Genomic DNA, 26743 nt, shown 5'->3' with positions numbered 1-26743 from the left:
AAACACTCCTCAATGAGTGAAATAAGAACAATATAGCGCAAACTATATTTCTCAAAATGAATAAAGATTAATGCTCAATGCTTAGAGAAGAGAGAATGAAAGCTTTGAATGAATGTTGTATGCTCTGGATGTTGTAAATGTGAAGCTCTCAAATGATCTATTTATAGGCATATGAGACTTCATATTCAAATTTAAAAAGATTCATATATCAAAGACAACATCATTTACTTTTTCAAAAAATTCAAATAAAAGGTTATTCTTTTTCAATTGTCAAAGACAACATCATTCACTTTTTCAAAAAAATCAAATCTAATCTTTTACTTTTGGCATATGACAAAATGAGCACACTTTCCTTTTCAAAAAATTCAAACCTAATCTTTTACTTTTTGCATATGACAAAAGGAGCACACTTTCCTTTTCAAAAAATTCAAACCTAATCTTTTACTTTTTGTATATAACAAAATGAGCACACTTTACTTTTCAAAATTTTCAAACAAAATCATCTACCTTTTGTATAAGTCTAAAAAAGCATCAATCACTTTTGAAAATATTCAAATAAAACATGCATATGTGAAAGATGACAATCAATTATCTTTAATATTTTCAAAGTTCAACCCTTTAATCAAGGCATGCACATGTAAAGATGACAATCAATCATCTTTCAAAATTTTCAAATTTAATTTTCAAAAATATTCATGCACATGTGGAAAATGTATTTTAATGCTTTATGATAAAATATTAATTTAGAGCATTAATCCTAATTTTGAATTTTAAGAGTTTTACAACATTACTCTATGACTTTAATGTGAACTTGTTTCCTTCTTGCTCATGCTTGGTTCTTTGATGTGCTTGACTCTATTGTGTGGACAACTTGAGCTTGAAACTCCTTTATTCTTTGAATTCATTTGTTATCATTAGAATCCATGTGTAGATTTATAATCACATGAAACTTGAAACCTTGGGTTCAACAAAACTGTTAGAGTCAAATTATTTTGACTTTAACATCTTTTAGTATCCTTGCTTCCAGAGGCACATTAAACCACGAAGACAATGTTGTTTTGATTTTTGGCCAGTGTCTATATGCTTATTGTATGTTTCTGGTTTTATATTTATAAAATATTAGACCCTAACAAATGGGTGATCCAGTGAATGAAGTTGATTTGGTGGAGGAGTATGAAAATGAAAACTCTATTGGGATTAGCTTAGTAGAGCCCATATATGATAATGATGGAGACACTGCAAATACTTAGACCCCTAATATTGTGTCTACTGAGGACCCTTCCACAAAAGTTCAAACAGTAGCCTATGAAAGAAAAAAAAAAGAAAGAAAGATGACTTCTTATGTATGGAATGATTTTGTCGAAATTGATAGAGATGATGTAATATAGCCTCAATGTAAGTGGTGTAAAACATTGTTTAAAACTTCTCGATCAAGTTTTACGACTATACTACATAGGCACTTGCTAACCTGTTTGCCATACATGGAATCTAAGAAAAAATAAAAAATCTTAGCAATTGAGTTTAAGGAGGTAGATGGTGGTTTCATTGTTTCAAACTTTACCTATAATCGTAGTAGGGTCTAAGAGCTTGTCTCTCATATGATACTTTACCATGAATATCCATTCTCTTTAATGGAACATGTGGTATTTAACAAATTCATGAGTGTAAACACTCCATATTGGAAAAAAAATATCCTGGACTACTACAAAGAAATAATTCATGAGAACTTATGAAAATGAAAAGACAAAGTTAAGGGCTTTACTTAAACCTGTGAATAAAGTTCATATCACAATTGACATGTGGGCTTCCTATAAAAAAACTTACATATATAGTAGTGACATGTCATTTTATAGATATTGATTGGCATATTCAGAGGCGTGTATTGAACTTTTGTAATGTGCCACCTCCACATACTGGTCTTCTTATTGTTGATACTTTAGAAAAGTGTTTTCAAAATTGAGGAATTCAGAATAAAATTAGTTCAATTACTGTTGACAATACTAGTTCTAATGATGTTGCCATTTGGATATTGAAAGATGATTTTAGGTTGAAGAAAACATTGTTTGTAGGTGGGAAACCGTTTCATGTACGTTGTTGTGTGCATATAACAAATTTATTTGTATATTATAGACTTGGGGAGATTAGGGATATTGTTGATTGTGTTAAAAATGGTATAAAATATCTGGTAGTATCAGAGAGTAGGCTAAAACAATTTAGTGAAATTGCAAAACAGTTGCAATTGCCCTAAAAAAATTGATTTTTGATATATCTACAAGATGGAATAGCACTTATTTAATGTTGGTTACTACAACTCAGCTCAAAAAAGTTTTTCCTAGATATGGTGATAGAGATAGATGTTTTGAATGAGTTCCAATTGTTGAATAGTGGGGGCAAGTTGAAAATATTTGTTAACTACTAGTTATTTTCAATGAAGTCACCAATATTGTATCTGGAAGTGATTACCCAACAACAAACTTGTTTCTTTATGAAGTTTGGAGAATGAAGGACATCTTAGGTAAGAAGAGTATAGATGAGAATGAGTACATGAAATCAATGGTAAGGAAAATGAGTACTAAGTTTGACAAATATTGGGGGGAGTGTAACCTATTGATGTCAATTGATGCGGTGTTAGAACCTAGATTCAAAATGGTCCTGATCCAATTTTGTTTTCCTTTAATTTATCATGGGTTGGATGCTGCTAAGAATATTGTTCATGTCTCTCAAGTGTTATTTGAGTTATATGATGAGTATGTTCATGAATATAATTAAATTCTTGAGGCACAAAGAGAGTAGGATAATACTCGAATGAATGTATATGATTCTTCCTTAAGTGTTGGGATTGGGAGAAGCATGCATATTGACCAGTCATTATTTAAATCTTTTGTTAGAAGTGTTGATACCGTGCAACCTAGTAAATCAGAACTGGACAATTATTTAGAGGATAGTATATATATATATATCTGTGAAGAGGGTTCAGATGCAAGTTTCGATACCTTAGAATGGTGGAAAACAAATAGTCTCAAGTTTTGAACTTTGTCCAAATTGGTCCGACATATTTTAGCTACACCAATTACCACAGTTATCTCAGAATCAACATTTAGCGCCGGAGGTAGAGTCATTGATCCTCATCAAACTTCATTAAAGACTGAAACTATCCAAATGTTGTTATGTGAGTCTGATTGGATTATAGCATTATATGGGCTTAAAAGATCATCAATAAATTTTGTAAGTGTAATCTATTTATTTTAATTACTTGTTGCTATTTTACTATTTTATACTTACTATTATTAATTTATTTACAAAAATACTAACTACTGTTTTTTTCTTGTCAATAGATGGATGTTCCATCAGAAACTCAGATTCTCTTGCCATAGCCATAGGCTCATTCAGATTCAGATTTTGTTGTTTTTTTTTTTTTTTGCATGTTTAATCTATGGAGCATATGGGCAGTTTTCTAGTTTTATCTGATTTGTTTTGGTTAATCTATATGATTTGCTATCTGATATTTGGACAGTTTACTTTGTAATATTTGAACAATTTGTTTGTTTTATTTGATTTTGTTTGGAATGATATGAGTCATGATAGTTCAAGTAATTTCTAAGTTCTAATTTCTTACCATCCATATTTTTTAAATTTCTTTAAATGATAAATTAAATTTAGCATGGTAAACATCTATTAACAATATTAATAAGTTAAAAGTACTTGAGTAATTTTGCAAGGGAATAAAAATTATATTAATATTTTTTACTGTATCAGTGTGTGCAGGTTGTTATGGTGATTTTGTTCAAGTTTGGGAACTTGTTGACTTCTGTCATTGTAAACTCAAATTTTGTATAAGTTTGGTAACTTCCATGTCACTGTGATTTTCCTGAAATTTGGTAACTGCAGTATGCAGTTGTCTGGTTGATTTTGTTGAAATTTGATAACTTGTTGTGAACTTGTTTTGGTAACTGCAGTTGTCTGGCTGATTTTCTTGAACTTTGATAACTTGTTGTGAACTTGTTTTGGTAACTGCAGTTGTTTGGCTTAAAATATTTAGCTGATTTTGTTGAACTTTGGTAACTTATTATGAACTTGTAACTTCTGAGAGTATGCTGCCTATTGAGTATTGTGGGCTTGTGGCTGGTAACTACTAACTGTCTTTTGTATCTATTTTGTATTGATATTTTGTGGTTGGAATGAGAGTATTGAGTATTTTATATTAGTCTGTGCCTATTGAAGTTATCAACTTGTCTACCTCACAATTTGTTGTTTAGTTGATATGAGTCATGCCTATTGCCTATTGCTGGGTCGTTGTTTTGGATCTGTTCTGTGTTAACTGCATTTGCTAACTTGGCTGAATCCCTGATGCACATCTTTCTATTTGATTTTGGGAACTTGCTGACTTATGTGACTGTCATGGTGATTTCAGATTTTAAAACTTGTCTGAATCCTTAATGTACATATTTATTTACGATATTGCTTGTATAATTATATTGTGTAACTTGTTAGAGATATGACATTTATTTTTTAGGCAAATTAAGTTTTTCATTTTTTGTCAAACATCCATTAACATTATTACTAAGGTAACAATACTTGAGCAATAGATTAAAAATAACACTAATTTTTTTAGTGAATTAGTGTATGGAAGGCAACAATGTTAAGATTTGTGGCTCATTCATGAAGACTGAGGATTTAGTCATTTTAGAACCCATTTTTTGTTTTGAAATATAATGTATATTATTTCATAATTTATTGTTGTAATTAATTTTTAGATTCACTTGTTCCATTAGGATGTAAAATGTTATTTAATGTTATACCATAGGTCCATAACCATAATACTCTTGATGTAAATTTGTATTTAATTTGTTATTTTACTGATGAATTTGTTTTAATTTTATATTTATATTTTTATTATGAGTTTTACTATATACAAGCACAGTCGCGTACTAATCTGTGTATTAATACTGATTCATTCATACTTAAAATTTAAATTAAAATTATTTTTAATAAAATTTATTTTTTAATTAATTACATCGTATTAATGTAGATTAATACATAATTATATTTATAATTATATTTTTTCTTTTAGCATAGGTCCATGGTTTTGACTACAGGCTATTAATGTTTGAAAGTAGATTTCCCTGAAACGTGGCCTCGGAAACAGGTATGGCTTCGTTTGTACGTTGGCCTAAACTCAACATACACCGTCCACGAGTAGACGTTCCATTCGATGATGGTGATGAGCGTTTTTGTTTTTTCAATTACATGGAAATGTGATGAGTTGTGAAATTTATAGACCGTTCACGTTCAGACTTTATAGTATTTAATTCATCTTATATATTCAAAAGCAAAAGATCTGAAGTCGAAATCATCCAACCCTTTGAAAACAAAATATCAGTTAATATTTATAAAAGATATGTATCCGATGAAACTGCGCCCAACAATATTTATAAAGAGAAATGATATTTACAGTTGTAGTTGTGTAAGCGACGTGTAATTGCTTTGAAAAAAATGAATTAATATGAGATCCACATGAAAAAAAAAATTAACTTTTTAATCGTGGACTCCGCACTTTTTCAAAGCGATTGCGTAGCGTTTGCAATTCCACGACTGTATGTAACATTGCTCATTTATAAAATGATTATGAGTAAGTTAATAACGTGTAGTTTTAAAGGGATTACGTAAAATAAATTTATAAATTGATATAATTTTATAAAATTTATTAAATTTACTTTATAATAAAAGTAATTTTATAATCTGACATACTATATCAAGCTACATCAGTTTGTGAGTTTACTTTTATATAATCTCCCTATGATTATAGTATTTTCTTTTAAATAAAGAGTAATATTAGAGCATTGTTAATGGATTATGTATATATAACTGATAATTTTGATGAATATAAGATAAATTTAAATTTTAGCTATTCTATTTATATAAGTCTCCACATTGGAATAACTATTTTTTAATTATCTAATAATAAAGTAATATAAGATGAATTTATTTCATTTATATAAGTCTCCACATTGGAATAACTATTTTTTAATTATATAATAATAAAATAATATAAGATGAATTTGACTTTAGTTATTCACATCAAAACTCTATATTGGATTATCAATTTATTTATTATATAGTAATGAGTAATTAATAATTTAAAAAATATTTAATTTTTTTAATTATTAATTGATTTTATTTTATCATATTTTATTATTTAATTTAAAGAAATTGATAGAAATTTGTATATATAGATGGAGAGAAGAGAAAGTGTTATAAAAAAATAATAAAATAAATATTTGATATATGTACACTATCTATCAAATTTAGTTTTAGTTTTGGATTTATTATAGCTAAAAGTGTAGCAAAACTTTGGAAAATCCAATGTGATATTTTTTTATGTCCTATTATACATTTGAAGATGTTTTTTTGATGTTTGGCTATTCCATTAACAATGCTCTTACATATTATTGCAAAATATGTAAGTCTTGTGTAGTTATTTTGAAAAAAAATAAAATTTATTATTAGAAAATTAATTTTTTTAATGTAAGTCTCGTATTTATTTAATTTTTTTTTAAAATAACTCTATGGCAACTGCACACCTACTACTATAAATATCATTTATCTTAAATTAAAAAAATAAAACATCTCGACGTTCATATGGTCTTATAATGGTTTTGACTACAGGTGATTAATGTTTGGAAGTAAATTTAAGAGTGATAATATGTTACACGACCTGTTAACTCAACATAAATACGATGTAATAATAGCAGGTTAGGGTTTAGTTTTAATGGATTCGGATTAAAACGGGTTGACTTGTTAAGACACGATTGTTTAACGGATTGATAAAGGCTTAACTTGTTATGATACGTTACAAAAGTTAAAATTACAATTATATCCTTATATCTAAAAATAAATCTGTTAGAATTTTAATTTCGAAATTTTTATTATTTTAATTTTAATTTTAGATTTGTAATTAATTTTATTTTTATAGATATTGTGATTTTAATATTTATATAAAATTTTATTCAATTTAATCAAGTCAAATGAGTTAATTTTAGATCTATTCAATTAATTTATATAAATAATTTAAAATAGGTTTTGTTATATTAATTTATTTTATAATATTTACTAATAAATTAAAATAAATTGAAATGATACGATGTGTTATATTAATAAGTCGTATTAATACAATGAACTTAACGAATGAGTTATAATTGATTTATATTATATAATATATATATTTTGACGCAAGACTCGTTATCACCATTTTACACTCTAAACTGTAGATTTCCCTGAAACTTAACCTCGGAAACAGGTGTGACTTCGTTTGTACGTTGGCCTAAACTCAACGTACACCGTCCACGAGTAGACGTTCTATTCGATGATGGTGACAAGCGTTTTTGTTTTTTCAATTACATGGAAATGTGACGAGTGTGAAATTTATAGACCGTTCACGTTTAGACTTTAGAGCATTTAATTCATCTTATTTATTCAAAAATAAAAGATCTGAATTCGAAATCATCCAACCCTTTGAAAACAAATATCAGCTTCAGATAACGGGGAGAGAGAGAGAGAGAGAGAGAGAGAGAGAGTGGGTATATAGCCATCGGTTGTCACCTTCAAAGCAAACAGACTTTTTACTGTATTCATTCAGAGCCGCTGAAAAGGATAAGAAAGTCGAGAGTCGCAGTAGACTGTAGTCTTGTCTTGACACTCTCTTAAGTAGTGAAAGTGAGTGAGAGAGAGAGAGAGGGGGGGAGAAAGAGAGAGCAATGGCTGTTTCGCAATTCTCTGCTGCTTCGACTCGTCCCGAGGCATTTTCGCAATCACGCCATTGCACTTCTCTCTCGGGGTTTTTCGATTTCGGTTCCCGAAGCAGCGGATCCAAGCTGTTTTCGATCAGGACTTTGACTTCACGGCCTGTGAGGCGGTATTTCTCGGTGAAGAATGTCTCCAGCGAGCCGAAGCCGAAACTCAAGGATACCGAACAAGGTCGGATTTATCTGTTCCCTGATGTGCTTCTATTGTTAAGTCTGCTCTGAGCTTCCATTCTTAATACACGAGTTTGAGATTGTATTTATTGGTTATTTAAAGCTAGAGGCAGAGATACAGAGAGAGGTATTCTTCTCGTTAGACATCTGTAGTTATGCACTAAGAAAGTACTAAGAAACCATACTCACTGAAGGTTAGTAGGAATGAATCGAAGGAGATGAATGGGGGATTTTCGTAAAATAAGAAGCGAAAAGAAAACGAATAGTTGATGTCGGAAGGACATGTTCTTGTCTGATGGGGGGTGATTGTGTGCAGTGCTCCCTGGTTCCATCGGTGGGGTCCATTTTCATGTCACAGGAGCGACTATGCTTTGACGTGGCTATTATTTTTTATCATAAAAAGTACACGAGATACAAGTATAATCAGGAAGGTATCAAATGTCCCATGTATCACTGCTTTATCCTCCCAGATAAACGATTGGTCCTATGAAGGCCTTTTAGATAGATTCCACTTTTGCGTGGGAGGAGGAGACATGCTACCCGATGGTATCTGATCATATATTGTGGTCAATTTGCTATGATTTCATTAATGGGCGTGTATCTGTTGACCTTGTATAGCTTCCTATGACATTTCTCTTCCTATGAAAACAAATGCGAATTTTTGCATTTTCTACCACGCTCAGTCTATATGTCATGTATGGTCATTTACATTTTGCCTTGTCAGCATCATGAAAGGATCGAGCTCGCCATTTGTATTTTAAGCATCTCACACTTGTTAGAAGTGATGCTATTTAGTGATCTCAACTATCTCGTTCCAATCAAATTCGTTTGATGTTTCTAAGCAATTGAGGATGAGAGACTTTTGAGTTAAATATTTGAAAATCATTTAACTAATCCCACTGGATAGCGTGTGTATCAAGTTCATGCTGACTGGACACTGTGATTAGTTGTTCGAAATGTAACTTTCCTAAGGCTAAGAGGGAACTGAGCATGAGAGAAATATTGAAACAATCACTATGAATATTCTTTGATGGGAGGTTTGTATTGAGATTTCTTTCCATTCAATCCATAGTACTTTTGGGGTTCTACCACATATTTGATGATTACCAATTGTGTTTTGATTCAGAAGCTCCTACCACTCACACTTCTTTCACACCGGATGCGGCATCTATTGCCTCGAGTATTAAGTACCATGCCGAGTTCACACCGTTGTTTTCTCCTGAGCATTTTGAACTTCCAAAGGCTTTCTTTGCAACTGCACAAAGTGTTCGTGATGCTCTTATCATAAATTGGAATGCAACATATGATTACCATGAAAAGCTAAATGTAAAGCAGGCATATTATTTGTCAATGGAATTTCTACAGGTCTGTCATCGCTCTTCTGTGCTGTTCCCACGTCAGCAATTCATTTTTGTCATTTTCTCATGCAAGCTGTTGTTGTTGCCTAATGTTTATTTTTTGTAGGGTAGAGCACTGCTAAATGCAATTGGTAATTTAGAGCTCACTGGTGCTTATGCAGAGGCGTTGAAAAAGCTTGGACATGAATTAGAAAATGTGGCTTCCCAGGTCAGCTTTCCCTTTTTTTTTTCCTTTTCTTCTCTCTCTCTCTCTCTCTCTCTCTTACTTAATTTCCTTTAATTTAAAATACTCATCTTTGGAGTGTTTGATGCCAATTCTGCATAATCAATGTATGTATAATTCCAATTTTTCTTTATCAATACTAGATCTAAACCAACCAAGTTTGTGGGGGAGAAAGATAACTCAGGCAACACAATTAATTAGTTTTACATCTTTTCATAAGTGATGAAAGAAATAATTCTAGCAAAACAATGAAGTCGCTAAAATCATTACATGCCAAACCCTTTAATGCAAAAGGGAAACTCGGTTTTACGTTCCAACTCCCATTTTACATTCTCAAAGTGAAGGGGATTAAAAAAGGTCTTAAAAGACAAGTTGAAGATAACAAGGAATTGGATAGAAACAACTTCTTGGACACCTAAAGGTGTAACTCTAACCCTTTTTTCATACATAGTGGAATGTCACCAATGTAGACGTTTCAAAACCAACATTGGAAGGACATAAACAATTTAGATGTTTAAAAAAAGTGGAGGAATTACAGGAGTGTGTGGGGATATTCGGTATAGGGTTTGAAGAGCAATTTAAGGCTCTCCTTGTTGCTATTGAAGCAGGTAAATCCATGGTTGTGAAGTTAGCAGTGAAAAGGGATAGGGAGTTGGAACGTTTAAAAAGCTCCATTAATTATGACAACAAGGAGGGAAGTGTGGGGAGGGATAGGTTGAAAGAGCGGGGATCTTGGTCATCTAATGAAGCCTAAAATCCTTTCTTGGAATGTTTGGGGGATCAATGATGTCAACAAATACCTTCGTATTAGATCCCTTCTTCATAGCTGAAAAATTGATATTGTTTGTCTTCAAGAGACAAAGTTGTGCTTTATTGATAGAAATATCATTTGTAGTTTGTGGGGTTGTTCTTTTGTGGGGTGGTGTTATCTAGCTTTATTGGGTGCTTCAGGAGGTGTGTTGTTGATGTGGGACAAGAGAGTGGTGGAGATGGTAAAGGATTGCATTGGGTATTACTTAGTGGGAGTTTCCTTCAAGAATATTGAGGATTGGTAGAGGTGGGCTTTGCGGGCGTGTATGGGCCTAATGTAGATGGTGATAGAAGTTTTTTGTGGGAGGAATTGGCGGGTCTGTATTTCTTATGGGATTGACCATGGTGTTTGTGTGGAGATTTTAATATTGTTCGGTTCCTTAGTGAGAGGGCGGGGGCCTCTACGTTGACAGGAGCTATGGAAGATTTCTTGGAATTGATTTTTGATCTAAATCAGTGGATCTCCCTTTGGTATGGGGGCTTATACTTGGTCTAACAGTAGAGAGTGGTTAAGGTTGGATAAATTTCTAGTCTCTTCTCCTATGTGCCTCCGGATTGTCAAAAGAGGTTGTCACGAGTCTGTTATGATCATTTTCCAATTTTGCTTGATTGTGGTGGCATTCGTGGGGGTGTGCGTTATTTCAAATTTGAGAATATGTGGCTTGAAGCTGATGGATTTGTGGAGAAGGTAAGGAATTGGTGGACTTCTTATTCCTTTAATGGTACTGCTAGTTTTATTGTGGCGGGTAAACTTAAAGCCCTTAAGACTGATTTAAAGAAGTGGAATGATGAAGTCTTTAGACATACCGATGTGCAGAAAAATCTTCTTTGGGATGAGTTGCATGCATTGGAGGATGGGGAAGATAATGAGGAGTCCTTGATAAGAAAAAATGGGGTTGTGTCTGGAATTGAGAAGGTTTTGTTGATGGAAGAAATTTCTTGGAGGCAAAAATCAAGGGTGCCTTGGTTGAAGGAGGGGGACAAATGCACTAAGTTTTTTCACAAGATAGCTAATTCCCATAGGCGCAATAATGCAATTGAGGTTCTTCATTCCGCTCTAATGTGTTTTAATCTCCCGATGAGATCCAGATCATATAGTGAACTATTATGAAGATCTCATTTCTAGGACTGTTGGATGGCTTCCTAAACTTGATGGTTTGAATTTTGACCAGCTGGATTCTGGAGCAGCAAGCTGGCTGGAGAGGTCGTTTGAAGAAGCGGAGGTGCATCAGGTGGTGAGAGGTATGTGTAAAGATAAAGCCCTGGGCCCGGATGGTTTTTCTATAGTTTTTTTTTTTCAAGAGTGTTGGGATATAGTAACGGACAAAGTGATGTAGGTTTTTCATGATTTTCATTCTTGTCATAAGTTTGAGAAGTCCCTAAATGCTACTTTTATTGCCCTCATTCCGAAGATAGTTGGTGCCTATGAGTTGAAAGATTTCTGTCCTATTAGTTTGGTAGGCGAGATTTATAAAATTATTTCGATGGTATTAGCTAACCGTTTTGAGTATGGTGATGGATAAAATCATTTCTAAACCTCAAAAAGCTTTCGTTCGGGGTCGGAAAATATTGGATTCAGTTCTGATTGCAAATGAGTATTTGGACATCCGGATGTGAGAAGGCATTCCGGGGGTTCTTTGCAAGCTGGATATGGAAAATGCATATGACCATGTGTGATGGGATTTTCTTTTTTATATGCTTAGAAGATGTGGCTTTGGGGATAGGTGGTGTGGATGGGTTAAATATTGTGTTTCAACCGCTCTGTTTTCTGTTTTAGTTAATGGTATCTCATGTGGATTTTTCAGACTTCAAGGGGTTTGAGACAAGGGGTTCTTTTATCCCCTTTTCTTTTTGTTATTGTTCTGGAGGCATTGAGTCGCATGGTGGAGATTGCAGTAGGGGGGTTTTCTTGCTGGTTTTTCAGTAGGAAACAATAGTAATGGTGTTATTTCAATTTCTCACTTATTATTTGTGGATGATACTCTTATTTTTTGTGATGCTGAAAGTAGTCAGATTCAAGCTTTAAGAGCTGTTTATTGTGTTTTGAAGCTGTCTTGGGCCTCAAGGTGAACTTGGGAAAGTCGGAATTGGTACCGGTGGGGGACGTGAGGAATATTAACTTTTTGTGGATTTATTGGGATGCAAAGTTGCTTCTCTTCCTATGAAATATCTTGGGCTTCCCTTGGGGGCGTCCTTTAAAGCAAAGAATATTTGTGATGGTGTTGTAGAGAAGGTTGGGAAAAGATTGTCGGGTTGGAAGCGACTATATCTATCAAAAGAGGGGAGCTTAACCTTTATCAAAAGCACAATTTCTAATCTTCCTACCTATTATCTTTCTTTATTTCCATTATTAGTGTGAGTGGCAAACCGGATTGAAAAATTGTTTAGAGCTTTTTGTGGGGTGGTATGGGGGAGGAGAATAAATTTCATCTTTGTGAGTTGGCAAAGGGTGAGCTGCCCGATTGTGAATGGTGGTTTGGGGGTGCAAAATTTGGGTATTTTTTAATAAGGCATTATTAGGAAAGTGGTTGTGGAGGTATCAAAAGGAAGGGGATTCGTTGTGGAGAAAGGTTATTGATCGGAAGTACGGATGTGAGTGGAGGGGATGGCGTTCTAAGGAGGGTAGGGGGTCTTATGCTGTATGCCTATGGAAATATATTAGAAAGGGGTGGAATGTTTTTGAAAACCATATTAAGTTTGAGGTTGGAGATGGTGTAAGAATCCATTTTTGGTTTGATGAATGGTGTAGTGAGAGACCTCTTAATACAGTTTTTCTAGTTGTATTTGGTTTGGTTGGAAACCAGCAGGCTGTTGTTTCAGAGGTGTTTTGTCATGCTAATGGGATTGTGCTTTGGATGTTATTTTCACTAGAAATGCTCAGGATTGGGAACTTGATGAGATTGCAAGTTTTTTCAGCTTTTTGTATTCAATGAAGATGGGAGAAAATGGGAGAGATTGTATGCTATGGAAACACATGGGGAGTAATAAGTTTTCAGTTAAATCTTTTTACAGGGTGTTGACAGTCCAACAACATACCTCTTTTCCGTGGAAGAGCATTTGGAGGTTGTGCCATGTAAAGTTGCCTTTTTACATGGACAACTGCACTTGGGAATATTTTGACGGTTGATTATTTATTTATTTATTTTTTATTGGTACCTGGTATCCAGGAATAGCGTCTCGACTAATCCCGGGGTTGTATAGGCCCTCGGCAAGGAGTTTCCCGCAAGTGCATCTTAGGTAATTCAAGGAGAAAATTCCTCAGTCCGATGACCCGTAGAGATTGTTTTCACCCAAGGGGATTTGAATCTTAGACCTGGGAGGAGCATACCCTCAAGCCTAAGGCCTTTACCACTTGAGTCAACCCCTAGGGGTTAAGATTTGATGGTTGATAATCTAAGGAAACGTGGTTTGATTGTTATGGAGTGGTGCTTCATGTGTAAGAAGAATGGGGAATCGATTGATCATTTACTTTTACGTTGTGAGGTGGCTAGGGAGTTATGGGTTGGCATTCTAAGTAGAACTGGGTTGAGTTGGGTTATGCCTAAGAGTGTGGTGGATCTATTAGCATGCTGGAATAGGCATCATAATAGGCTAATAGCTCTCAACTGGTAGCAGCGTGGAGGATGATACCTTTGTGCTTAATGTGGTATTTATGGATGCAAAGGAATGACAAGTGCTTTGAGCAAGCAGTGGGGGAAATATGGAATTTCTTTGCATCTTCTTTTTCAGTGTTTTTTTGCTATTGTACTAAAGGGAGGGAATGTTCATAAGTTTTTGTTTTCTTTTCAGCTTTCTAGAATGTAATTAGGTGTCATTTTGTATAGTTCCTGTGTCCATGGGATTTGCCTAGTTTCATTCGTTTCAATAAAGTTTCTTACTTTTTTTTTTTGACAAGTGTAAAATAAAATTTCCAAAGGGCACACCGTGATTCGAACTGGTGCCAACCAGTTGAAGGGGAAACAAGGCAACCATTGGACTAAGTCCAACTGTTCAATAAAGTTTCTTTCTTAAAAAAAAAAAAAAAAAGGTTACCTATAAAAGACAAAGGGTTGAACCATTCAATAACCTCCGTACAAATGTGTTCAAACTAGACTTTTTGTTAATACAACTAACTGGTCTAATCATCTAAAATTGGGTAATCATTCATATGAATGTGATTATGAGTTAAAATCTTGTTCCTGTTCCTTCAGAGTTTTCTAGTGTCTGCAAGACTTTCCTGTTCGCATTGAAGCCCCAACCACTTTTATAATTACGCTGATCACGAAATATGATCTCTTTTGTCGTTGTTTGTCAAAAGGAACTTTCAGGAAAACAAATGAGTATCTCTGTGTGTGTGTGTGATGGCAGCTAATTTCTTTTGGTTGACAAATAATAGGAGCCTGATGCTGCACTTGGAAATGGTGGTCTTGGGCGCCTTGCCTCCTGTTTTCTGGACTCTTTGGCAACATTAAATTACCCAGCATGGGGTTACGGACTTAGATACAAGTATGGCTTGTTTAAACAGAGAATTACAAAAGATGGGCAGGAGGAAGTTGCTGAAGATTGGCTAGAGGTATATGCCTTATCTCTGATTTTCTTTCACTTCAAGTGCCTTATAGTATCAGCATTATGCCTTACTGTTCTGGTTGTTTGGTCAATTATGGTGTCTTCTTGTAGATGGGCAATCCCTGGGAAGTTGTGAGAAATGATGTCTCATATCTTGTAAAATTTTACGGCAAGGTTGAAAGTGGATCAGATGGAAAAAAGCACTGGATTGGAGGAGAAGATATAAAGGCTGTTGCTTATGATGTTCCAATTCCAGGATACAAGACAAAAAACACTATCAACCTACGGCTTTGGTCGACCAAGGCTTCGTCAGAAGATTTTGACTTACATGCTTTTAATACTGGAGAGCACACCAAAGCATACGAGGCCCTAGCAAATGCTGAGAAGGTATGGATGCACTCATCATTGCACAGACATTTTTTTTTAATGAGGTCGGCTGCTGTCAGCCATTTTTTTTTAAAAATTTTAACTTCAAAAATAGTTTGGGGCCACAGATGTTCAGGAGATTCTGAAATCCTGAAGTTGGGTGATGGTGTTGGAATGGACATTATCAGGTTTAATATATTTAACTTGCATTTCTATCTTCTAAGTATCATCTTTATATGATGGGCAACCTTGACCACCATGAGTGCTAATTTTCGGATTTTTTCTTCATTATGTTTTTACCACTATGTTAAGTGAAGATGGTAGAAAGGGTGGTTTGTGTTATGATTTTTTTTAATATCAGATTTGTTATGTACTCTACCCTGGGGATGAATCGATGGAGGGGAAAGTCCTTCGCTTGAAGCAACAATACACTTTATGTTCAGCTTCTCTACAAGATATCATTGCATGTTTTGAGAGAAGATCTGGAGCAAATATAAAATGGGAAGAGTTTCCTGAGAAGGTTGCAGTACAGATGAACGATACTCACCCAACTCTTTGTATCCCAGAGCTGATGAGGATTTTGATAGATTTGAAGGGTTTAAGCTGGAATGAGGCCTGGAATATCACTTGCAGGTACATCAGATGGCTGTTGTACATGCATGCATCAATGAGTTACTTTACTATGTTACTTGTGCATGGAGCTAGTTAGTGTACTTGGATGATTACTATACATTGTAATCCCTCTGTCCTAATTTGAGTGTCTTGCTTTTCTTTTTGAGAAGTTCCAACTTGATTACATGTCAACTTTCTAAAATTGGAATTTTTTCCTTCAATTTTCTATATTACCTCTATATAAAGTCTTGTCTCTCTATATAAAGTACCTTTTTGGTAGATAACTATATTTTTATCCTTTTATTAGTCACTGTGCCATTTCAATGATCATAGTTAAACGGAATTTTCTTGTCCTTTTGCTGCTGGGATGAAAATGGGATTAGATTAAGATAATTTAAGTGAATTGTTCAGTATAAATTTCTCTAATATCTATATATGCTTGAATAACATGCACATATGTGTGCCCTGACAGACAGATTCTAGTTAGTTGGCTTAACCCATGTTGGTTTCCATCTCACAATTAAAACAATTTCACAGCATACTCAGCTTTTAATGTTGTCATAGAAATTCTATGCTTGATACAGGCTAAAATTTAGTAACTCCGATTTCTCACATTGTGCAATTTGTCTGCTAGAACTGTAGCATATACAAATCATACTGTTCTTCCCGAGGCATTGGAAAAATGGAGTTTAGAACTCATGCAGAAACTGCTTCCTCGGCATGTTGAGATCATAGAAATGATTGATGAGGAGGTAATACTGGACTACATGCACAACCAAAACCTTTTTACATTTGGAGCTAAATTCTATTTTTCCTGATTCATACCATTTTGCATTTTCCAGCTTGTCGACACCATAGTCTCTGAGTATGGTACAGCTGATTCTGAATTATTGGAGAAAAAATTGAAAGAGATGAGAATATTAGAAAATGTTGAATTGCCTGCTGCCTTTGCTGATTTATTTGTCAAACCTGAGGAAAGCCCTGTTGATTTGCCAAGTGAGGAACTTTCAAGTTCTGAAAAAACAGTTGACCACGTTGATGAAGAAGGTGAAGAAACAGTTGACCCCGTTGATGAAGAAGGTGAATCTGAAGAAAAAGAATCTGAGGAAAAGACTATAGTGTTGCCAGAACCAGTACCAGAACTGCCAAAGATGGTCCGAATGGCTAACCTCTGTGTTGTGGGTGGACATGCAGTAAATGGTGTCGCTGAGATTCATAGTGAAATAGTGAAGGAGGAAGTTTTTAATGCATTCTTTAAGGTAAACAAGCCCATAGCTTATACTTTACCTGTTTTCTTTAATCACAATAAATGCAGTTTGATGATTCTGAATTTTGTCAATCTCCAATGTAGTGTGAAATACTTTCAAATCATTGATCTCTACATTAATTCTGCAGTTGTGGCCTGAGAAATTTCAAAATAAAACAAATGGGGTGACACCAAGAAGGTGGATCCGCTACTGCAATCCGGAATTAAGTAAAATTATAACCAACTGGACTGGATCAGAAGACTGGGTCCTGAATACTGAAAAACTGGCAGAGTTACGAAAGGTACCCACCATAACCAAATTTCTTCCTTGTCAAATTGTCACATTGATGGATCTTATGTCTTACCTAGATTTTAATTCATCTTCAATTTTTATTATGTAATTTGTGTTTTCTGTTGTTTATAATTTGCATTATATTAGGTTAAAGTTACATGAATAAATTAAAAATGTGGAGCACTAATGTTGGACTAGACAAAACATGTGTATAATTGTATGATATGTGCCCCCTTGCATCTTTTTGGGCTTTTGCACCCTTCATGCTTGTATAAGCACAAAGAGAAGAATCTTTCTACAAACGCTTGAAGGTTTCTAGATAATTTCTTGATCAGGTTTCATTCGACATACAATTCAAAATGGATCCACATGTTGTACAGACTATGTGACAATTTTATGGTGATATTACCATGCCTCAGAAATGACCCTTTGACAGCACTTGGCCCAACATACTTGCTGAATCCATGTGTTTCCTAATCTCAACTCAAATCGACAGCTCTACTTCTTTTCTTATCTGCCTTAGACAAATACCGAACATGAGTGTATCTCTAACCTTTCTCATGCCTTTCTATATATGAGGTGTTCAGAATTTTTAAGGCCTTGATTTTGATTTTAAGGCCTATGGTGTATCTGTTTTTCCATATATCCATGATAGAGAATAATAATAAATGTTTGATAAATTGTTTTAATTTTGCTGCTCTCATGATACATGCTAATTAGATTATTTTATTAATAGTTTGCAGATACTGACGATCTCCAAACCCAGTGGAGAGCTGTAAAAAGGAGCAATAAGTTGAAACTTGTTTCATTCCTCAAAGAGAAAACAGGATACTCTGTTAGCCCTGATGCAATGTTTGATATCCAGGTAACTTGCTTGCCTTCGAATTCTTCTCTTTCTCAGATTGTGAGAAGGAAATGGGAATATCTAACAGTTCATCCTCATGAAAGCAGGAGAAAATGAAAACTAGGTTATTTCAAATTGCATGAGTCGCTTTTACCGATAAAAAAAAAAAAATTTGCATGAGTCACTTCAAGAGGAAATCTTGGGCAAATTATAGATGCGACGCATTGGTTGAAAAGTAGGCTTTCTTCATGGACTGTATTAATGTCTTGGCGAATAATGTATGACATTGGCAGTTTGTAAAATTCGTTTTTGCTTTTCGTCATTCAAAGTGCTTTTTATTGTATAGTATGGGGACTCTGAAATGGGTTGGTTGTTTTAAGGTGAAGCGCATCCATGAGTACAAGAGACAACTATTGAATATCTTGGGAATTGTATACCGGTACAAGAAAATGAAAGAAATGAGTGCGATGGAAAGGAAAGCAAAGTTTGTTCCACGAGTCTGTATTTTTGGGGGAAAAGCATTTGCTACTTATATCCAAGCCAAGAGAATTGTGAAATTTATCACTGATGTTGGGTCTACAGTTAACCATGATCCCGAAATAGGTGATTTGCTGAAGGTATGCGTGCTTTCATGCTCAATCTTGTTTAATAAATTTTGTGAAAAGTAGTCATATATAAAGTTTCTGTCTAAGAGTTAGCTTTAACTATTACTAGATTAATAACTTTGCTGAATCTTGATCATTATGAGTTTCATGTCATGTGGTTATTGACATGTAGTTCTTCAAGTTTTTGACATTGATCAATATCTACAAATTTCCTACCTCAAGTTTATTGGTGCTTTGTCTATGATATAGGTTGTTTTTGTCCCTGATTACAATGTCAGTGTTGCTGAATTGCTTATACCTGCAAGTGAGCTATCACAACACATAAGGTACTTTTTCACTTTCCTTCCTAATATGATTATCTGGCGTTGTCTCCTAATATGATTATAATGTTAGTGTTGCTGAATTGTTTATTCCTAATATTAAATCACATTTAATATGATTATCACAACAAATAAACACAACCCCCCCACACACACACACCCACGCGTGCACACCTACATGCACCCACCAAACCTATTGTGTCCAGCACATCACTAGTAACAACAAAACAAGACCAATTATTTGGAGATCGTGGGAAATATTTCTTGAAGTATTGCTTGGTACTGTTGGCACTTTCATATGTGACAATGTTATTTCATTATAATTGGAATGGAGCCCTTATTTTTATTAAAGTTTTGCAGGAAATGCTTATTCAAGAGAACTTTTGCTGCAAAACTATGACCATGCCTGCGTGATATAAATACCCAACTTCCATTGATAGTAGTTTCTTCTTTAACTACAACGAAAATTTCTGAATGATTTATTGAAGAATGAAGTGTATAGTTATTACCTTGTCTGGTAGATAAAGCTTTCGTAAAACTGACATCCCTTCTCTTCCTCCTTCCTCTCTATAGTACGGCTGGGATGGAGGCCAGTGGAACTAGCAACATGAAGTTTGCAATGAATGGCTGCATTCTGATTGGGACCTTGGATGGGGCAAATGTGGAAATACGACAAGAGGTTGGGAAAGACAACTTTTTCCTCTTCGGTGCTGAAGCTCATGAGATTGCTGAGCTCAGGAAAGAGAGAGCCGAGGGAAAGGTATGCCCATCTAACCAATTTGATAAATTTTGTTTTGTTTGGTACTGAAGCTGTCATGATGTTTTTACCACACCATGATATAATAACAATTGCTAGGCTGGTAGCTAGGTTAGGGGGCACAAACTTTACAACTTGCCAAAAGAAATGAAAACTTGAGAAAGGAAAAAGAAAATTATTGCGTATGTTCTTGTTGTGGGCGTGCTCATTGCTATTTAACCTTGCCGCACTCTTTCTGTAGTTTGTTCCGGACCCCCGTTTTGAGGAAGTCAAGGAATTTGTCAGAAGTGGTGTTTTTGGGCCTTACAATTATGAAGAACTTATGGGATCTTTGGAAGGAAATGAAGGTTTTGGCCTTGCTGATTATTTCCTCGTGGGCAAAGACTTCCCCAGCTATCTAGAATGCCAAGAGGAGGTTGATGAGGCATACCGAGACCAAAAGGTGAGTTATACATGTATTTTCTAATGCATGCTTTTATAGTTTACTGTGGAAATCTCTTTGCATATTCTTCCATTTTTATTAACTGGGTCAATATGGGTGTGAATTTTCTTCCACCTACAAAGTTTTTTGAATTTTTTCAGCCCATCAAAGCCTCATGTGGCTCATCCATCGAGCATATACAACTCTAATTGTTGCATATACACCAGTGCAATATTCATGCAAGATTATTACAAATAGTTAGTCGCTAGTTGTTAACATTGTTTCAGATAATACTAGAAATGCGATAGGCATTTGCGTCTGGTACTTGATCCTTCGTATATTTAATACTTCTGAAGCATTTTCTCACGCATGCTATCACAAGAATATATCATTCCAATTAAATTATGTTATTTGTGCTGAACATCTGTTATTTGATGCTGGGTCAGATATGGACAAGAATGTCGATCTTGAATACAGCAGGTTCACCCAAGTTCAGCAGCGACAGAACGATCCACGAATATGCTAAGCACATATGGAACATTGAACCTGTCGAGTTGCCATAGAAGTGTGTATTTATGTCTCGAGTGGTGGAGCTGGTTTTCACCCTTAATGATGATAACAGTGGCTTATCATTCTAACGCTGTATCTTTTTGTTGCTCTCGTCTTTTCAGCATGTAAAGGAGGTGGGAATAAGGCGTGATTGAAACTGAAGTGCCATGTAATAAACGATGCAGAGCTTTTGTGTTATACTTTTGCGCACAAAAGTGCTTCGCCTTGCAATTTTTGACATTGCTCATCAACCACCATGATTAAACCATCGGAAGAGCTAACCCCTTGTATGTTAAGTAAGCCGACAGTTCCACTCAGTATCTCCTGTCTGTCCGATTAGTAAGCCGGAGGATCTCGTACCATCCGTCAGATGGTGCTGGCCGTACGATCCAAATGGGCATGTGGATATGAGCTTAGGGAGGAGTAGGCATCGACACTCGACAACGAGGACGGCGTGCAAGTGATGGGGTTCAAGTGTAGTATCGTACATGTGGGTAATTAGAAGAAGCATGAGAGAGAGAGAGAGAGGGGAGAGAGAGAGAGAGAAGGGGGGGGGGGGAGAGAGATTGGTCTTAAAAACCTGGTACTTATAATTAATTTCGTTACAGAAAGTCTGCATGTCAGACAGACAGGAGATAACTGAACCTGAGGGAATGAGGACAGTAGGATTTGGGCTTAAGCGGGCCTTAAGCTTTTAGGATTCAGTACCTCGTTCTTTTATGTCATCGTTGAGGTCTTAAATCGGCTTTTAATATTTGAGACAGGCTATAAATACTTGATTAGAGGAAACGAACAAGATTTGAATTTTAGGTGTTTGTATGAAAGAGAAATCCAACCCAAACAGGTTCCATTCATTAGCCAATGGCAGCCTCCAATAAAGCCTAGATTCCACCGAAAGCTTGGAGTCAGTTTCGATGTTTATTATGCTAGTGGGGAATTTTTACTCACAATTTTCAGGTGCTGTGGGGGATTTTTCGGTTTGTATGAGCCTCATTATGGTTGTGCCAAACCATTTCATGAAGTCCCACTTGTTTATCCTCCTCTCTCATAAATGTAACAATCCCATCATCCTGATAGTCTCTCCAGCCAAGTTTGTCTGAGAAGTCCAAATTAATAAATTGAGGAAGCTGCGGATATAATTAAAGTTTGGTTCACTTTCAAAGAAAATTTACCGGCAATAAAATCTGTGTTCTTTGCAATCCTTTGCTTCACTTGATGGGGGGTATCGATATCGACAAATTGTGCCGATTAATTCATTCATTGTACTATTATTCGTATATTCGCTCCATTGGTTTCAAATATGCGAATGGTGGCAAGTTGAGGGCCACGATGAACACCCTGTTGTGTGGTGCCAAGTCTTGAAAAAAGTATTGCAGGGCATGCACATGGCCCTACCCAGAGAAGACAAAGTGTTGGTGTGCAAACTCACATGTACATGGTCCTTTTCATGCGTTCTAATTAATTGTGACACCATCCTAACATATTCCATGCAGATTTTTATCAATGCTTGTACTTGTGGTGTCAGATAGAGAGTATCCTAATAAAGTAGGCCGTGTTAAGAGTGGCCAAACCAAGAGAGCAAAGTTCGTGCCTGAATTGCCAACTCTGATGCAGAAGCAAAAACGGCAATATAGCATGTCAACTTATACACGTGTGTGTGAGAGAGAGAGAGAGACTTGAACTGAACAAAGTTAAGCAGGTGAATAAACTCACAGAAGCTAAGGGCCCCACAAGTTCAAGCTGTCCACAGTGCAGATTGTTCCTTTAACTGCGCGCTTGTGCACTCCATATTACTCTAAAATTAAACACGAAAATTGCATAATTATTATTTTTATATCGAAAATCCCATGTTCTGCTTTATTGTTCAACCCTTCAAACCAGAAATTGAGATGCAAAAATAGGCACGAAGGCATCAACTGTAACACTCCTGTTCATCTGTTTTCACTGATCGATTTTGAGAGCGTTTAGAATGAAAAGGATCTATATCGATCAAATTATCAGATGTAGGGGAAAAAATGGGACAGATTTTATCAAGAATCAGGGTTCCAAAAGAAAAATGTATGAATGATCTTCATCACCAATTATGGAAATTCGTCACAAACAAATGAAGATATGAAGGGGGAACAAAAATTAGCCCCCATGGCCTATCCAACGTTGCGGGGAAGCATCGCCTCTACATGGGTTATCTTCAAATCTGCAATCCAAGCCACTAGAAACTACATGGTATCCATCAATGGAAATCGCTTTTCTCAACTAGGGAGTAGACCCACTGTCAGTTCATGCTTCTGATCATTTCCAACCCACCATGACTTGATTCCTACATCAGCGTTGGTCTCTTCTTCAAGAATAATTGGGATATTAAGGTCAACCAAATCACAGATAGTAGAAATTTGTTGCTTTATTACCACAGTCTCTTCAGCTGTGGTCTCAGAGTTTTTAATCGAATGAGCCCTCTTGTGACCACCCAAAGCTTGGCCTGATGCAAAAACCTTAAAGCAGAGATCGCACTTGTGTTCCTTGGTCTCCCTGAACTCATAACTTGCCAGAGACCCCCCACTCCTCTCCTGTTCCACCAAATTCTCCTTGCATTCAATATTGATAAGCTTGCAGCTACCCTCAGTTTCAGTAACAGTGTCACCCCGGCTGCTTTTTTCACAGTTCTGACTTTTCAATTCAGACGAATTTTTAGGTCTGTGTATTGACTGGTGGCCTCCAAGTGCCTGATGAGAGTGGAAGTTCTTGTTGCAGGTCTTGCACTTATATTGATTTTTCTTCCAAGAATTATTTAGGATTTCAGCGTCAGAAGTAGACATCTTGCAAGAGTTTCCCCTCAACAGAGCATCGCAAGCATCAATCCTTGTTTTATTGCTTAAACCAGGCTTCACAAATCCCGAATCAGCTGGATCCAATCCATCACCTTCTGGGAAAGCTTCTTCCCATTCTACTTCAGTGGGTTTGATCTTCATCTCATTATGACTGTCCTTTTCTATTTCACCCCCGGACACGTCATCCAGTTTAGGCATCTTGTATTCAGCATCCCTGTAAAACTTGTCAACAGGAACTTCCAATCCAAACTTCTTTTCTTCAGCACTTCCAAACCCAGAGTCATTTTCACAAAATTCGGACACTCTTTTATCAGCTAAGACAACCTTAGAATGTGAAGCATAAGAATCGGAATCGTTCACCCTTTGTTTCTTCGTCTTGAAAGAATTATCAACTTCGCAAGGAACAAAAATCCCACCCTTATCATCATTGGCAATTCGCTTAGTTTGTCCAGATGACTTGACCTCAAAAGCCACAGAATCATTATCGGAGGACTCAGTAACTGAGCAAAATACATCCCAATTGGTTACACCTCTAGACAGCATCACCAAGCATATAGCTACCTCAGCTACTTCTGGCTCAATTTCCTTCGAGGAAAAAGATACATTTAAACTAGAAAACGAAGAGTTTGGACAAATCTTGTACCTCATTCTGTTTGATCTCTTCCTCCGCACCAGCCCCAGGTTTTCACTGTTCGATTGGTTGTTTAGCTCCATCTGCTGGCTTGAACTAGTCCATGATTCAACGCTTGCCTCAATTCTTTCAGAGTGGCTCTTCTTGTGGGTGGTGAGAGCTCTCAGTGACGCAAACCCTTCGCCACATTCTTTACAGTGAATTCTACTTCTTTGTCTTCCTGAGTGATGCCTCATGTGACCAAACAAAGCTCTCAGTGACTCAAACTCTTTGCCACACATTTTACATACAATTTCTTGCCCTGAAGTACCCTTGTCTGAGCGTGAAAACTTCCAAGACTTCTTAGGGTTTTCTCTTAAGCCATAACCAGCATGGTCATCGCCTTCAAGATCCATGTTGCTTTTAATCACCTTTTTCAGTCTTTTGGATGGATTCTTGCTCATATGACACCTCATGTGACCTCCCAAGACTCTGCCACTCAGAAAACTCTTATTGCAGAGCTTGCACAGATGCCTCTGTTCTTGATCTTGATCCATCTAAGAATTATCTAAGAAGTTCAACAAATTTACCAAGAAAGTGGAAGTTCAACTCACCAAAACCAGACGAAGAAATCCAGATCAGAAACCCAGGCAAAAGGTCAAAATTCTCCAAGAAAGCTGAATTTTCTCACATTCCGGGTAAAAACAAAAGAACGATCAACAAACAGGGGAATCAAGCAAGACCAAGAGGAGAAAAGAACAAGGTTAGCAAGTATATCATTGGGGTTCTTACTTTCGGAAGTGCTGTGGAGGGAACCGAAAAAAAACCTTTGAGAACTCAAGGTCCTTAACGGTAAGAACAAGATCTTAAGCCCCCAAAGAAACTCGATTCAGAGCGGTTTCTTTTGCTCACTCTCTCCCTTTTTCTCTGGCTACTAAAAGTATGCAAGCAGAACGTCGAGATAAAAGAGATTTGTTACTGCACCACTGTCTGGCAGTGCCAGTAATGGATACGAATAGGCACAATGAAAGATATTAAAAGAGACAAAAGGGGGAGGGATCTCATGGGTGATGCTGTACTGGAAAGTAGAAAAGATTGCGTGGGAAGCAAGGCAAGCATTTGAGTGGTGTCCTAGTCTCCTCCTAACCCCTACGCACTGATCTACCCTTCTCTTGACTCCCACCATTTCTGTCATTTATAATTATCATGGATTTTAGCTGTGATGTGCTCTCATGCTATGAAGAGTTGTATCCACTGCTTAATGCCTTACTGTGTCTTCTCGTTTTCCTTAAAACATATGGAAAGTATTATCAACAAGAGTGTTATGTGCATAAGAAATAATGGTGTTAATAGTCACGATAACATGAAATAAAAATAAAAAATTTTATATATCATATTATCATTCTATTTACATTCTATTAAGTAAGATGTCACATATTTATTATCATTAAATAATTATTTATTACATATTTCTTTATTATCAAATAGTGATAAATGTGTCACATCATATATAATATGACGTAAGTGAAATAATAGTATAGTGTATACCATTACTTTACTAGATGGTGATGTGGTATATAGCATTACTCGTTTCTTAACGTGATATCAAACTATTGGCATATAATTGATGACTTAAATAATGATGATTAACATTTCTACTATTAATAAAGATTGTTAGTTGAATTTATAATGTGGCGACAAAGTGAAAATAAAATTCAAGCCAGGTGTGATGATGGACTTGCAATAAAGAAACGTCATCGGAACTTATGGAGTTAAGGCAAGAAAAATGAGTGTTTTATAAGTACAAAATCTAAGAAGGTGACAAAAGAAAAGATGAGGGTCACCAAACAAAGTGAGATAAAAGGAGATTACTTCAATCCAACTCCTCTTGAACCCATGAAAGTAATAATTATAAGAAAAATGATTTGTATTAGTTTTAAATAGATAAATTTCGTATAAATTTTTGTAAAAAAATAGATCTGTCATTAAAAAAAGTGTAAAAAAAAATTATTATTTATTTGTGAGATCTATTTTTTTTATAAAGAACTTATACGAAACTTGTCTATTAGATATTGTATCTAGGATTACCCTAATAATAAACACTAATTAAACTGACACCCATTTTCCTTTGGGACTTTCATCATCCAACGGCCTAGGTTTTTCCATCAGAGCATGTTCTTAGGTATGAATGCCACACTGAAACCAACCGTCTGCATCCATTCCATTCCTTAATTTTTGTCTTGCTCTTAGGGATGCATACCCCACACAAAAGGCTCCAGAGGACCAACAGCCACTCTTTATTCTTTGTGAATTCCTTCACTTGGAAAAGGAGTTATACTCATTCAATCGCACTCAAAGGACATCATGGGGTTTAAGGGGTAAGTAAC

At 35.6% G+C, this 26743-nt stretch overlaps 2 protein-coding genes across 2 annotated transcripts; one reads left to right on the top strand and one right to left on the bottom strand.

Moving 5' to 3' along the window:
• The first annotated feature begins 7561 nt into the window (after positions 1-7561).
• Positions 7562-21152, top strand: LOC122303085 (alpha-1,4 glucan phosphorylase L isozyme, chloroplastic/amyloplastic). Its single transcript, XM_043114639.1, has 15 exons — positions 7562-7974; positions 9100-9338; positions 9438-9539; positions 14740-14916; positions 15021-15296; positions 15637-15908; positions 16522-16639; positions 16730-17146; positions 17283-17435; positions 18162-18290; positions 18650-18886; positions 19124-19200; positions 19768-19954; positions 20193-20393; positions 20819-21152. The coding sequence occupies exons 1-15, from the start codon at positions 7755-7757 to the stop codon at positions 20933-20935; spliced, it is 2922 nt and encodes a 973-aa protein (XP_042970573.1). The 5' UTR covers positions 7562-7754; the 3' UTR covers positions 20936-21152.
• Positions 21153-22964: 1812 nt separating this feature from the next.
• Positions 22965-25648, bottom strand: LOC122303087. Its single transcript, XM_043114640.1, has one exon. The coding sequence runs from the start codon at positions 24911-24913 to the stop codon at positions 23171-23173; it is 1743 nt and encodes a 580-aa protein (XP_042970574.1). The 5' UTR covers positions 24914-25648; the 3' UTR covers positions 22965-23170.
• Between the last annotated feature and the right edge of the window lie 1095 nt (positions 25649-26743).

Source organism: Carya illinoinensis, chromosome 3 (genome assembly GCF_018687715.1).
Source record: "Carya illinoinensis cultivar Pawnee chromosome 3, C.illinoinensisPawnee_v1, whole genome shotgun sequence".
Taxonomy (NCBI): domain Eukaryota; kingdom Viridiplantae; phylum Streptophyta; class Magnoliopsida; order Fagales; family Juglandaceae; genus Carya; species Carya illinoinensis.
This window is presented reverse-complemented; position numbering and strand designations above follow the sequence as displayed.